The sequence below is a fragment of the Fusarium proliferatum genome (genome assembly GCF_900067095.1).
Source record: "Fusarium proliferatum ET1 genome assembly, contig: FPRO_scaffold002, whole genome shotgun sequence".
NCBI lineage: Eukaryota > Fungi > Ascomycota > Sordariomycetes > Hypocreales > Nectriaceae > Fusarium > Fusarium proliferatum.
The window spans coordinates 1,928,317-1,942,504 of record NW_022194791.1 but is presented as its reverse complement, the minus strand read 5'-3'; the positions used below and the strand labels follow the sequence as shown (position 1 = coordinate 1,942,504).

Genomic DNA, 14,188 nt, shown 5'->3' with positions numbered 1-14,188 from the left:
CAGTTGCGATACGTATACGAGAAAAGAGAGGAGATCATTTGATTTGAATAGAGTAGTCTGACATAAGATCCACGATAGGATAGAAATATCTTTATATAAACCCATTTCCGTAGCAAAAAGTAAGTTATCACTCTAGAATAAGGCATATATGGCCGCATTGCAATATCGGCAGCTGGCAGGCGGTCCAAGGCAGGAGAGGAACGATAGTTAAAAGGTCAAGGGATTTATAGGAAAAGCCAAAGTGCGAAGGGGTGAACTTGGATGATACCTAGCGGTGGTTCTTTGGCCCAGATACTAGGTGTCTGCCACATGATGCGACATGTGTATGAGATGAGGAGATTGCAGGGACAGAAGAGAAGAGAAAAAAAGAAGAGAAAAGAGAAGACAAGACAAGACAAGGGGGGGGGTAAAGTGTATAATATGATTTTAGAATAGATGAGAGATACTTAATAAGGTAGAGAGAGGTTCCTCATAGAACGTCAGTTGCTCAGGGTGTTTCTCGAGTTGCTTGTCAATCAATGCCTATTGTATTACACGGTGTTTCGAGTACCTTTGGGTAAGGTACCTATAGGTTAGTAGTCGATGTATCACTTCTCCCCTCTGTAATTAATCATGTACCCCTGCACTCCAGTGCTTCCGGCATCATTACATTCCAACCACCGTATCTGAGATTCTTTTCCTCTTTTCCTTAACTTTTGTTCTTCTTCTTCTTCTTCTTCTTTATCTATCTAAATGTAACTCTGTTTTCCCCCTTTTAAATCGCGTTCTCTCCAAAGATCATATTCTGCTTTGGAGGTTTCTTGTTCCTCGACCAAGCTTGCTTTATTAGGATAATAAACGAAAAAAGGCAATAAATAAAATAAAGTGAGAAAGCAAAGGCGATATTACCGATATCGATTGATCACGATATCGTGTGCCTGGATATCTTTCTACTAAGAATCAGGCAGAGAGACTTGCTAAAGAAAGATTCTGTCACCTTCTTTGCTTACCTATCTATCTTGCCTTTCCTCTCACTTTTAGTTACCTTGTTCAACTGCAACAACTCATCCTCATACATGGTCACTCATCCTCCTCCTCCTCCTTTCCTCCCATTGCACGAAACTCGCACAACCAAACGAAACGAAACCCACTTTCGGCAGATCAGCTTCTTCACTATCGCTCTCACTCAAGCTGAAACGATTCTCTCTTCACAATCACCCAACCCCTCGACAACTCAGCCATAAAATTCCCATTCTCAGTCAAGCTTGCTTTTGACCGAATTCTGCACACAATTTCTCATCTAGTCTACCACGGCAGCTAGGCGAGGTATTCATTGTTTTGCCCTTTTTCTTTCACAACCTTAGGTTCCTTACCTTACTTTTGGTAGTATCCAGAAGCCAAGTCAAGCCAAGCCAAGCCAACCAAAGCAGAGCAGACCATCTGCATGGTTCGGTTCTCGATCTGGGGTTAATAATAGATGCCACCCTCGTCTTTCTGACCCGCTTTCTTCCTTTCCCTTAAACATTTGCATTTACAACACTTTTCCATAGGACGTCGTCAAACCAGCCTCTGATATTTCACCACTATCAACTATTCGCAAACCCTAATATCTACCCCCTTCTCCTCACTTCACTTCGTTTCTCGTCTCTTTCCTTGTACAGAATCTCATCCTCTCCACCATGAACACAAAAAAAGGCAACGGGAGAACTGTTGCTCTCTCCAAGCGAAAGGCTCAACCAAATGCTCTCGAAAAGTTGGGCGACAACCCAACAGAAGACGAGATCAAAATTGCAGAGGCCAACGTTGCACTCGCTGAACTTGAGGAGAGAGTGGCCGATGTCAGAGAATCGTGGGAGACAGACTCTTTGTTTGAAGATGCTTTTGATGAGTTGAACGCTGATAATACCGTGGCCGTTGATGGTGAGCTTATCTAGTCATGCCCTATCCTATCCTATTCTATCTTGAGATCGCTCCAGTCTATGCACTCTACTCCAAGATTGCTAACCATATTCTCCAAAAAAAAAAGACCCCAAAGTGTGCACACCTGAAGAAGCTAGCAGACTTCGTCGGGAGCTCCGAGAATATGGTCCAACCGTCTTTTGTCAACGCACTGTTGATGCCGGTCACTATACCGCCAGAAAGCTCCTCAGCGCCTTTGGCATCCGTCCTCCTCCCTTCCTGGAGGGTCAGCCTGATGATGCCTATTTCAGTTTACTGTCGCTCGCTATTACGCGTGAACTGTCCAAACGCGCCAAGCTTCTGCGTCACAACACGGTTGACGATGCTGTTGACCTGATCACTAAGAGCAACAACATCATTCTCATCACTGGTGCTGGTATCTCTACATCGCTTGGCATTCCTGACTTCCGTTCTAAAGGAACTGGTCTGTACTCCAAGTTGGAGCACCTTGGTCTTAGCGATCCCCAAGAGGTTTTCGACATTAGTGTCTTCCGACAGGATCCCACCATTTTCTACTCGGTGGCCAAAGACATTTTGCCGAGCACGGACCGATATACACCCACTCACAAGTTCATTGCCATGCTCCACGAGAAGGGCAAGCTCTTGACCAACTACTCTCAGAATATCGACAACCTTGAAGTCAAAGCCGGTGTTCCCAAGGATAAGCTCATCCAATGCCACGGCTCCTTCGGAACCGCCACATGTGTTCAGTGCGGTTACAAATGCCCAGGCGAGGCCATCTTCCCCGAGATCAAGGCTGACAAGATTCCTCGATGCCCGCGTTGCGTCCAGACTCTGCGCACCACTGGCGGTGCGCCCAAGCGTAAGCGGTCTGCGGGCACGGAGAAGAAGCGAAGACGGTGGAGTGCCGATAGTTCCGACGAGTCTGAGTATGACATCCCCAGTGCTGGTGTCATGAAGCCCGATATCACGTTCTTCGGCGAGGCTCTTCCTGATGAGTTCTCTCGACGACTCACCGAGCACGATCGTGACAAGGTAGATCTCGTCATCGTTATCGGCACTTCTCTCAAGGTTACGCCTGTATCTGAGATCGTGTCATGGCTCCCCGCCAATATTCCTCAGATTTACGTATCTCGCCAGGCCGTTAATCACATCAATTTTGACATTGATCTCCTAGGAGATTGCGACGTTGTTGTCTCTGAACTATGTCGCCGTCTGGGCTGGCCAATGGTGCATGAGATGGTTCCCAAGAATCAAAAGGTCGAAGTCCGTACTGAGCCTGGCTTTAAGAGTCGCCACGTTTTTGAGGAGCAGAAGGCCAAGAAGTGAGAGCAACTGATCGAATAATTTCGAAGGAAGACACGAAGACACTGTATTTGTGCGTTTTTATATAAGATTTTACTTTCTGTGCTGCAAGCGGATGGCATGGCGTCTGGAGGATCGGATACAATGCCGACAAAAAATGGATGGATATGGACGGAGTAAGGGTGCCTACAGAACTGACTGTCTGTTCTTTTCTTATATATCAGAGTTTGACTGTTTTTTGAAACAAATTTCCTCTTTACTGAGATATGCGTTTCTCATCCCCGCGCCTGTCTCGATCTCTTTCCTAGCGACATTTACGTACAAAAGACAAACTCGTGGGCTTCAACATCTTGGAGCAGGACTAATTTACTGACACCCCCCAAAACTTGGGGCGAGGAAAAGCGTTTGGTGGAGATGTTGAATTGAGCGAGAGACAGGACATTGGGACTATGTACTAGAGCGCATGTATATACATCGTATTACAGAAATTGAAGATTTACGACCAAACGACTAGTCCGATGGTGTATCTGTGCCTTGAACTCAAAAGGTCCGTTTTGTAACATTGATTCCGTTGGTGATACATCCATGCGATGGGGTGCGATAGTTCACACCAGGCAACTGATTATCACACATGTTCCGAAGCTGAACATTTTCACAACAAGAGATGACATCAAGGATTGCGAGTCCAGGCAGGCTCGTAACATTTCTTCACGGCATAGAATTCTAGTCAAATAGATGCATTTTTAACCACTTTTGAGTATCATCATAAAAACTCGCCTATAGTAATAGTATGTGCTGTTTCTATCCCAATAGTAGTCTTGCCAGTCACCGAGTGACCATGTGGCTGTAGCTATGCCCATGCCACACTAGTCAATTATCCGTGGTTGTACTGCAAAGCCAAATCTATATCCAGCCGTTTACTAAATGCTGTCTTATAATACTGTCATAGATATCAAGCCTAAATGAGACTCTCATATTTATCCAATCCTGACTTTTGCCCCGTATTGTTCTGCGTTGTGTGCTGTGTTGTGTTGCTCATCGAACTCATACCACTCCAGTTTGTTGTTGGTGGTGGGGTCATTGTGAATGATGAGGGCGTAGTAGATGTGTTGCCTGGTGGCGGCGGAAGTGTAAATGACGGTTGCCGTGATGTTGAGTTGAGAGACATGTTTGCCATCGAGGAGCCCATGGTGCCGGTAGACGCACTAGTACCGAGTCCAGAGGAGTTTCCCCATGGGCTTGGTATAGCCTTGGCAGCTGCAGACCAGTTGATAGATGACCCGGATGTCGAAGCAGTCAAAGGCTGCTGTGGAGCCATCGGTTGTTGCTGAAGTTGAGCTGGAGGTTGGAAGGGTTGGCTCGGTGTGGGTTGTAGTGGTTGGCTGAACTGAGTAGATGACGGTGTGAGAGCCTCGAAGCGGCCGAGATCCGGTGTTACGGTTCTGAAAGACGGAGCATTCTGAGCTGGAGGTTTGAGTGCAGGGTTATTCGCAGGTGGAGGAGGTGTCGACCATGAGAATGTAGGCGCAGGCGTACTCGATTTTGACTTGGCTGGGTCATCCCAACTGGGGGTTGCTGTGCTCGACCTAGGACTACCCATGCGTCCCTTGACGAGATTCTCGAAATCGTCTTTTGTAGCTCCATTGTTCTGATCAAAAGTTGTACCGGTAACACCACCAAAGGCCATAAAATCTTCGCTTGGAGCAGCAGCGCCGTTGGAAGGGCCGCCAAGTTCTTGGAGTTTTCTTGTCTGCTCGTCCTCAACTCTTCGAGACAAACTCTTTATAAGCTCCATGAAACCCTGGAACTGCTTCAAGTTGAGCAGTGGACCTAAACTCATGCTCCAGAGAATGGGCAGGATTTCCATTGCAACAAATTCAGCATCAGCTACTGAGCCCACGACCCGTAGTACGTTTAGGGCTGCCATCATAACGGCAGGTTCCTTCGTTTTGATCACTCTGATGAGTGGGACAATCTTTTCCTGCATAGTGTATTTGTCCAAGGCACTTGAAGATGACGTCTTCTTGTTTTCCAGGCCATTGAGCCCGTCGTCTTCGCCGTTATCGTTTGTTCCGCCACAAAGTATTACAAAGGCTCGCAGTCCGCGGACTTTGATGGCAAGACTGTTCGTCTTACTAAAAACTGCGGCAATGACTGGGAACAGTTCATTTTTTATTGTGCTAAAATCGAGCACCGGCAGTACGACAGGCAGACTGCGGAGAGCAGCATCAACAATTGAGTGTGTTGGGCACTCAATTGCTGCCATTATGACCGGGAGCATGTCTGAGGAAATTAGCACCATGTAAAATTAGCTCTGCTTGATCAAACTTACCGTCTTTAAATTCCTTCCCAGAGCAGTTGCTGGAAATGGATGAGATATGTTCAAGAACAACCATAAGACCAGCGTCCCTGGCTGGATCTTTCTCTTGTGTCTGCTTGGCGTTGACTACAAAGATTTCTCTCAATGCTGGACGGACCTTCTCACTGAACGCCCTCTTGGCAGACGGTAAGAGATCGAGGATCTTAAAGACGTTTTGCAGAATGAGTGAGAGAAGATCTCGATCTTTGAGCTCCTCTATCAATGCCGGGAGAATCTTCTTCTCCATCACAGATTTGGGAAACGAGGGTAGCACCTTGTTAAGACCTCGCATGAAAGAAGCCTTTTCGTTTGCAGTCTTGGCGGGGAATGAATCAAGAAACCGGATAGTCGACACAAGAATGTTATCGAAATACTCGCTCTGTTGAAACTCACGTGCCGTCATTCGCTGAGCAGGCCGTCTTGTGATGAGTCGAGGCAGGACATCATGCGAAAGTTCTCTAGGGAGAGGCCGTGATGAAAGATAGTTATTACTGGCAGATGGAACGCTAGAAGATGAAGAAAATAGTCGCTTATATGTAGACAAACTGCCGTGGCATTCCAGAGGAGACCTGTGGGGTGAGTTGTATAGGGCGACTGACATAAGTCCCAGGGAGAACATGTCTGCAGAAGAGTTGAGGTTGTTATCGACTACAAAGTCGGGCGAAGAATAGTCGAGGTTGAGTTGCACTGCCTTTGGTAGTCGAGGATCCATATTGAGGACTTCATACAAGTTAATGCCTTGTATAGATGTTGGCTTGTCAGACCCCTCAGGGGGGCTAGCAAATGCTAGTCCACTGATCTTCCAATCGGACTGTGACATGTTAGTCGAGTTTCTATGATTGAATTTAGAGCGCATGCCTTTGCGTTGATGAGAACTGCGTCCGGGGTAAGGTTGCCATGGACGATACCGGCATTTTCATGTAAGAATTCGAGAGCCTTGCTGACTTGGAGCAAGCCCTTTTGGATCTCCAACTCATCGATCTCGAGCTCTCTTCGTCTCTTTGTCCCGTCTGCATCCTCTGTCACGTATCGGCTCGATCTTCCACCGGGGCCTCCAGCTCGTTCTTGTTCGTCTTTCTCCTGCAGTAAACTGGACAATGAAGCTGTAACAGACTCTGTCACGAACTGTAAACCTCCGCCTCTTGTCTCCTCCACTGGCTCCACCAGCTCGAGGATGTTTGGATGCCTGAGCTTCGCAAGACTCGACGCTTCCTTCTTCAATCGTTCGACAACTTCCTCGACCGTTTTCTTGAACGAGGCCGCACCAGAACGGCCCAGCGAGCTGCCATGGGTGTCTAATGACTTCCGGTCAAAGACAAAGACACTGTATGGTTTGCCGGTAGACTTCTTCTTTGCATCGTATATCTTCCAGGGGCCAGCCGTCGAAGTCGGTGCTGAAGAGATGGAGTAGTTGCCTGTGATGTTGGTGGCAGAGATGGACTTAAAGGCCGAGGAGAACATGGTGACAGCTCTCCATGGATCGCAAACGTTAGGTCGAACTTAAAAGGGGTCGCAAGTCGCAAGTCGCAAGTGCTGCGCTTAGCCGCCGCTGTTGTTGTTGGAGGCTCACAATGCGAGGTTCTTTGCTGATGATGAATAATACAAGGGTCGAGGATCGCTTAGCTTAGGCCGCAATAGGATTGGGAATGGAAATGACGTTGGTCGCGATGCGCATTCTCCATGTGTAGGGGTAGCCTCGCGTTGACAAATAACCCACGTATCCTTACCATCAGGGAGCCAAGCCTAGCTGCCCCGCGATAAGCTGATAACGCCTCCACTGGCTAGGTAGCCTGGGCAGCCCCAGCTGCTGAATGTCAGATCAGTCCCCCCAATTGAACCCCTGTATCACTAACTTGATAGGGCGTCGACAGCTGCGTTTACGGAACTTTAAGTGACTTTTCCAGGCGACTCATCTACGGCCCAATGCGGCTGTGAACGCCTGGAGGCGGCTGTCCCTGTAAAGTACCTCGGGCTCACTTTGCAGCGAGCCTATTGAGTCGGTCAATTTACAATCTTTCTATTATCGACCTCCGATACAACTCCGACCATAGAGAATTGCCCCTAGTACTTAAGTTAATATCCCACCTAGTCTCGACACCGAACGTTATTGCTCCCCATCTTTAAACCTTTACCTTTTTGTTCTTCAGTTTGTGTTGAATATATAATTTCGCCAATTCAACTTTCCATTGTCAATTGACTTCACAAACGCATCAATGATGAGACCGTTGCTTGTCCGCTCCGCTTTACGGAGCGCTCGCATGTCGAGCTTGAGACCGCTATGCCATTCGCAACGGTTTAGCATCAAGGCTGAGGCTGCCTCTACCATCAAGCCCCTAGGCTTGGATGCTTCAAAACTCAGCATTGAGAAGACGGGGAAGCCAAAGGGTCTCAGCAAGCCCGAGGACCTCGTCTTTGGAAGGGTATTCACAGGTAAACGAACCCCCACCAGATGCGCCCTGCACAAAAGCTAAAACTTTGCCAGACCACATGCTTGCGATCGAATGGAATCAAGACGAAGGATGGTTGGAGCCCAAGATCACACCCTACCAGAACCTCTCACTCGACCCTGCGACATGTGTCTTCCACTATGCCTTTGAGTGTTTCGAGGGTATGAAGGCGTACAAGGACAAGGACGGCAAAGTGCGACTCTTCCGACCTGATAAGAACATGGCGCGACTCAACAAGTCTGCCGCCCGTATTGCGCTCCCTACCTTTGAGCCCCAGGCCCTCACCGAGCTCATCTCCAAGCTCGCTCAGCTCGACTCCCGCTTCATCCCTGATAAGCGGGGATACTCCCTCTACCTCCGTCCCACCATGATCGGAACCCAGAAAACACTCGGTGTCGGACCTCCCGGATCTGCTCTTCTCTACGTCATTGCCTCACCCGTTGGTCCTTACTATCCTACCGGTTTCAAGGCCGTCTCGCTCGAGGCCACTGACTACGCTGTTCGTGCCTGGCCCGGTGGTGTTGGTGACAAGAAGCTAGGCGCCAATTATGCGCCCTGCATCGTTCCCCAGCTCCAGGCCGCCAGCCGTGGCTTCCAGCAGAACCTCTGGCTGTTTGGCGAGGAGGAGTACGTTACTGAGGTCGGCACTATGAACATGTTTGTTGCTCTCAAGAACAAGGAGACTGGCCAGAAGGAGCTTGTGACAGCCCCCCTTGACGGAACTATCCTTGAGGGTGTTACTCGTGACTCTGTTCTCGCTCTCGCTCGGGAGCGTCTTGAGCCTGAGGGCTGGAAGATCAGCGAGCGCAAGTACACAATGAAGGAGCTTGCTGAGGCCGCTGAAGAGGGTCGTCTTCTCGAGGCCTTTGGCGCTGGAACTGCAGCCATTGTCAGCCCTGTCCGATCCATCTCATGGAAGGGCAAGCTCGTTGACTGCGGTCTTTCTGAGCTCGAAGAGTCTGGCGAGATCGCCCTCAAGATGAAGGAATGGATCGAGGCCATTCAGTATGGTGATGAGGAGCATGAGTGGAGCTACACTATTTAGAGTGGTTGTGTATATGGCGTTATATAGCGGCTGGGAATAGATAGATCGGAATCAAAATAATTACGCTGACACTTAGGTTTACGAGAACATCATCTGCTTTGCCACAATTGCTTGTTAAGGCTCACAATCAGCGAAACTAGCAAAGGTCAGAGGTTGTGTCGCAGTCCCAACTAGACAGTAATACCTCGAGACCAAAACCTCTAGCAATACCATTCTTCAAATGCAAAATAACATGTACAATTGACCGGATTTCCCCCTGTCAGTATGTCGTAACCTCCGCTTAGTTCTTCTTGTCCTGCTTGGATGGGTCGGGCAGGATTCCCTCCTCCTCTAACCTCCTTCGTGCTTCCTCAAGGGCCCAGGTAGAGACACTGTATAGCCGTTAGTAGACGCCCCGCATCAGTCTCGGCCATAAATTCGCCATGAGAAGGACTGAATCCGTCGAATACGATGCGTATCCTCCGAGTGCAAATCACTCACGTAGTATCGGGCTTAAAGGCGAGCGCAACAGCGGTGGCGGCAAGGCTACCGAGAAGAATATAGGTAGGCCACTCCCAGCCCTCGGGCTCGGGCTTCTCACCAGGCTTGACACCCCAGAGCCAGCCGGTAGGAGGATCGAATTGGTGCTCGCCGCCGCCTCCTTGTCGTCGGGCGGACACGGAGAAACCTCTGGAGGAGAGGGGTTGTCGAATGCAGCGTGCGGCGCGCAGGGGCGCGACGGCAGCGCGGATAAAGGTCATGTTTGACCGTATCGTCGAGATCTTGAGAGGGATTCGATTCGGCGATGTGATGGCGTGGGGGAAGGTCAATGGCTGAGTGACGTTGGGCGTGATGCTGGTTGTTTGATCTGAACGAATGCGTACCTAGGTAATTGCTGAACTTCGATTTGATAGGTTCACGTGACCTGGTAGCCATAAGCACCCCTGTTGGGCTAGTCACTTTGTATATCCTCATCCAATCCCATTCAAGCGGATAGAAGGAGGAATGAGAAATTGAGCATAATCAAGTCTAAGTCGAGTTTGGCTATATCACTAACTATTGCGCAGTTGATTTGAGGTCACCTTTCTGCCTCTCTCTGAGTGTTTGAGTTCCGCAGGTGCTGCAGTACCAGAGCATTGGCCCTATCTCAAACCTCAACTCAATTACTACGTCATGCAATCATTCGTGACAATGTCAACTCGATGAATGCAGTGACTGATATAATATCTTTCATAAGCTCTACTTATACTTGAAAACTTCTTCTTTCACTAAAATCCCTGCTTCCCAGGTCGACCCCAGTCTTGGCAATAGTGATGCACGGCCTTGTCGATGCCCAAAAAACATGATCTATTCGGGACCCAATAGTTGGATCCTGCATCATTCTTTGGGATTCTGCGGTTCCCCTTTTGGACTCATTTCATCGAAGGCCGGTCTTTTTCTGCGTTTCTCTTGCAAGCGTGTTCCTTCTAAAGCATTGCTTTCTACTTTTCTATGAGTGAATCCGGGGTAATTGATGACGAAACAATCCTTTCAAGAATACCGCAACGAACATACAGAACAGCCACGAATTGCTTATGGTCTCAGCTTATTGAATTCAATTACCTTTAATTCTCCATTATATAATTCAATTCGATTCTCCTATGTTCGAGGGCGACACAATAGGTGGTATCGTCAACACTGTTTGGTTCTCTTCTATACCATCATAGCTGCATCAATCCACTAATACCTCTCATCAACATGGAGCGTGGCCGTCAACGGACTCGAATCACGGGACCTCCTCAAAATGCAACTCAAACAGATGCCGAGTCATCTGCGGATGATAGTCCAAGTCTAAGCCCTACCGGGTTAGACGTGAGATTCACCTTAGACCATGAACCTCCTAGAGGGCGCTCTATTTCACCCGCTCAAGCCTATCTCGCGAGGCCAAGCTTGGACTCTCCAAGGAGCCCATCGGTCATGAGCATAATGCAGATTGATCAGATTATCTCCGATGATCGAATGAACATGGAGACGTATGGGGTCGCTGAGATGCGTGATGGCTTCTTTGACGCACTCTTCTTAAAGCCGGACCCGATAGATCCAGATGAGGTTGTTGAACGGTCCAAAGCTGCTCTGCCTAAGGAATTCGAGAAGAGTCACCCGTTATCAGCAAAACACTTTTTCCCAAGGCAACTCCATGAGTTCAAATCAGTGACACGCAAAGTTGCTACCACTAGAGCTGGCATCCAGCTTCTCAAGTCGTTTCTTGCCTTTTTCATCGCCTATATCTTATGTCTAATACAGCCAATCCACGAATGGCTAGGCTACAATGACTACATCATGGTGGTATCTACTATAATAAACCATCCAGGTCGCAATTTGGGTTCTCAAGTTGATGGCACAGTAGGCACTATCATTGGTACTGCTGCCGGCCTTGCCTGGGGCTATGTTGCCATTTTGATTTCAGAATCAACGAATGATGCTTTAAAGGCGTATGGCTGGATTATCATTGTTATTTCTGCTGTGTTCTTTGCGGGCATTGCCTTAATACGTTCGATCTTTATCCGCCTATACCAGACTGTTCTATGTGCAGGCATAGCCCTCGCGTTTACAACACTGGGCCTGACTGATGGTGATGCTTTCACCTGGCACAAGCCGCTGCAATACGGAATTCCTTGGCTGTTGGGTCAAGCAATTGCACTGGCGGTAAACTGTCTCGTCTTTCCTGATGCCGGCAACCGCCTGCTAGCGGTCGCCTTTCATAGGTCATTCAATACTATGCAGGTGAGTCAAGTTCGCTTGTTTCTTAATAATCGTTATACTAACTGCTCAGGAATCCCTTGTTATCCCTAGGCCTAGAGATACAGGACTCAGGAGACGTCTTGCCAAAACGTTCATGGACATGTCACTTGCTTATCGAGATATGAGAATCGATATCACCATCACTCGCTTCCGCCCGAATGACGTGCGAGAGCTTCGTAATTCAGTGCAGGGCGTGGTTAGGGCCCTTCTCGCCATGAACACTGATACGGACCTTTTCGAGGACTGGTCCGACACTCTTGAGATCACTGTTGCAGATGACGCGGGAAGTGAATCCGAGGTCGAAGATTCTGGCCGTAAGGTGGCTCGGGCTCTGTCAGCTCCTACTAGGGAAGTCATTGATTGTATGTCAGAAGGTGTGAAGACATGTCATGCTGCACTCATGGATATGACAGGCTGGCGAAAGCACTTTGGTCCCTCTGAGGACGTTTCTTCTGACCTCGTTCCTGTTCAATTGCGCATGCAAAACAGCCTTGCGGCCTTCGATACTGCGGAAGATCATCTCCTGAGATCTAACGACAGACCCGAAACATACGCCGATCATGGACAGGCCGTTGAATGCCTCGTGTTCGCGAGACATGTCCGCGAAACAGCAGGGACTGTTGTCAACCTCATGACCATAGTTCAGGATATGTATACCATATCTAAAAGCATACGCGTCAACCTTCCTGTGTATCCTTTCGGGAAAGCTCTATACAGAACCAACGCGCAGGTCAGACACGACCGTGGGGGCGTCACCGCCGGAATGTATCGAGCGACATTTGCAGAGATTGCAAAATTGATAGAAACGACAAGATCATCTGAGAAGCATCATCCTCGTGATAACTACGAGGCGGTCACTGAACCAGAAGATTGTACAGTGATCGAGTCGATCATTCATGGCAGTCCCGCGGTGCATAAAGACAGGTTGAGTTATAAGTTATGGAAACTTCTGCGCCGTTGCCAGGGGTTTGAAACAAAGTATGCAACCAAGGTTGTCCTTCTCCTTTCAGCTCTATCTCTTCCTTGTTGTTTTGAAAGCGCCTATTTCTGGAGGACGCTTTATGATGCATGGTGGGCTGTCGCTGTGGGATGGATCATGATCCACCCTCGCATAGGGGGCAACATTCAGGACTTTTTCACTCGTGCTTTTGCAGCCGTTCTCGGTGCTGCGTGGAGTGGTGCAGCACATGCAGCGAGTGGCGGGAACCCATATGTTCTGGCAGTCTTCGCTGCTATCTACATGATTCCCATGATATACCGCTTCACTCAGAGCACTCATCCGGTACGTTTAATCTTTGGGTTTCAGGGCATTGCTAACTTGAATGAAGCGATCCGGTCTTGTTGGCTGTCTATCTTTCGCCGTCATATCTCTCACTTTGCGAGACGCCAGTCTTGGACCTTCTGTTGCACTGCAGGGTGTTTACAAGGGTCTGGTATTTCTTGTCGGCACTATAGCACCCATCATTGTGAATTGGATGCTTTGGCCCTTTATCGCTCGACACGAACTACGGATCGCACTATCATCAATGATTTTATACATGAGTATAATGTACAGAAGTATGTCTGTTATCTTTTCTCTGAGACTCTGCTGACCGTCAGATGTTGTTGCAAACTATGTTTACTTCGATGAGGGTAAGGATCCGACCCCCGAGACTATCAGACGATCCGAGATGCTCGAAAGTCGGATGCGTGAAGGGTTTGTCAGAATCCGACAACTTCTTGTCATGTCGCGTCACGAAATTCGCCTTCGGGGTCCTTTTGATCCAATTCCCTACTCGTGTCTCGCTGCCTCATGTGAGCGATTCTTTGAGTATCTCATCGCTGTTCGCCAGTCCGCTCTCTTTTACAATCCAAACTACATCCGCGATAATCCCGTGGCTGCTGGACACCTACATAGCTACCGGCGTGATGCAGTGGCCGCTATCCTCGGGAACTTGTACATCCTCGCCGTAGCATTGCGATCAGAGCGCAAAGTTCCTGTAAGTATGAAAGCTCACATGTGATGGCTCCCGCTAACAACCACGAAGCACTATCTACCGAGCGCTGCAGCAGCAAGAAAGAAGCTCCTTCACAGAACCGCCGAACTGGCCAGGGAAATGGAGGAAGATACTGAGGGGTATGAGCTTGAGCGGCAGAAGACGTGGAGTGATATATATAGCTACTCATACAATGCAAGTCTTACTGGCTGTGTGGCCCAGTTGGAAGAGTTGGAGCGGTTCACAAAGCTCATAGTAGGAGAAAAGAAGTGAGTCATTATCCACATTCACAGAATCACTGTTAACAGGAGCAGGTTCGAGCGCCCCGCAAAACCCATAGAAGAGGACGATGAAGATACTGATGCATCGCCTGAGCGGCTTTGATTGATCCTATAGT

At 48.6% G+C, this 14,188-nt stretch overlaps 5 protein-coding genes across 5 annotated transcripts; 3 read left to right on the top strand and 2 right to left on the bottom strand.

Annotated features, from left to right (window-relative positions):
- Nucleotides 1–1,658: 1,658 nt before the first annotated feature.
- On the top strand, nt 1,659–3,228 carry FPRO_03139 (uncharacterized protein; the record flags this gene model as incomplete). The annotated part of the gene is made up of 2 exons (XM_031226681.1): nt 1,659–1,899; nt 2,006–3,228. The coding sequence occupies 2 exons, from the start codon at nt 1,659–1,661 to the stop codon at nt 3,226–3,228; spliced, it is 1,464 nt and encodes a 487-aa protein (XP_031077194.1).
- Nucleotides 3,229–4,162: 934 nt separating this feature from the next.
- Nucleotides 4,163–7,024, bottom strand: FPRO_03140 (related to bovine rhodopsin kinase and to YGR052w; the record flags this gene model as incomplete). The annotated part of the gene is made up of 3 exons (XM_031226680.1): nt 4,163–5,487; nt 5,537–6,374; nt 6,440–7,024. 3 exons carry the CDS (start codon nt 7,022–7,024, stop codon nt 4,163–4,165), a joined length of 2,748 nt encoding a protein of 915 aa, XP_031077193.1.
- Nucleotides 7,025–7,821: 797 nt separating this feature from the next.
- On the top strand, nt 7,822–9,055 carry FPRO_03141 (putative branched-chain-amino-acid transaminase; the record flags this gene model as incomplete). The annotated part of the gene is made up of 2 exons (XM_031226679.1): nt 7,822–7,993; nt 8,046–9,055. 2 exons carry the CDS (start codon nt 7,822–7,824, stop codon nt 9,053–9,055), a joined length of 1,182 nt encoding a protein of 393 aa, XP_031077192.1.
- Nucleotides 9,056–9,335: 280 nt separating this feature from the next.
- Nucleotides 9,336–9,795, bottom strand: FPRO_03142 (uncharacterized protein; the record flags this gene model as incomplete). The annotated part of the gene is made up of 2 exons (XM_031226678.1): nt 9,336–9,426; nt 9,536–9,795. The coding sequence occupies 2 exons, from the start codon at nt 9,793–9,795 to the stop codon at nt 9,336–9,338; spliced, it is 351 nt and encodes a 116-aa protein (XP_031077191.1).
- A 976-nt stretch (nt 9,796–10,771) lies between these two features.
- Nucleotides 10,772–14,175, top strand: FPRO_03143 (uncharacterized protein; the record flags this gene model as incomplete). Its single annotated transcript, XM_031226677.1, has 7 exons — nt 10,772–11,797; nt 11,847–12,177; nt 12,229–13,097; nt 13,144–13,372; nt 13,415–13,794; nt 13,843–14,060; nt 14,106–14,175. The coding sequence occupies 7 exons, from the start codon at nt 10,772–10,774 to the stop codon at nt 14,173–14,175; spliced, it is 3,123 nt and encodes a 1,040-aa protein (XP_031077190.1).
- Between the last annotated feature and the right edge of the window lie 13 nt (nt 14,176–14,188).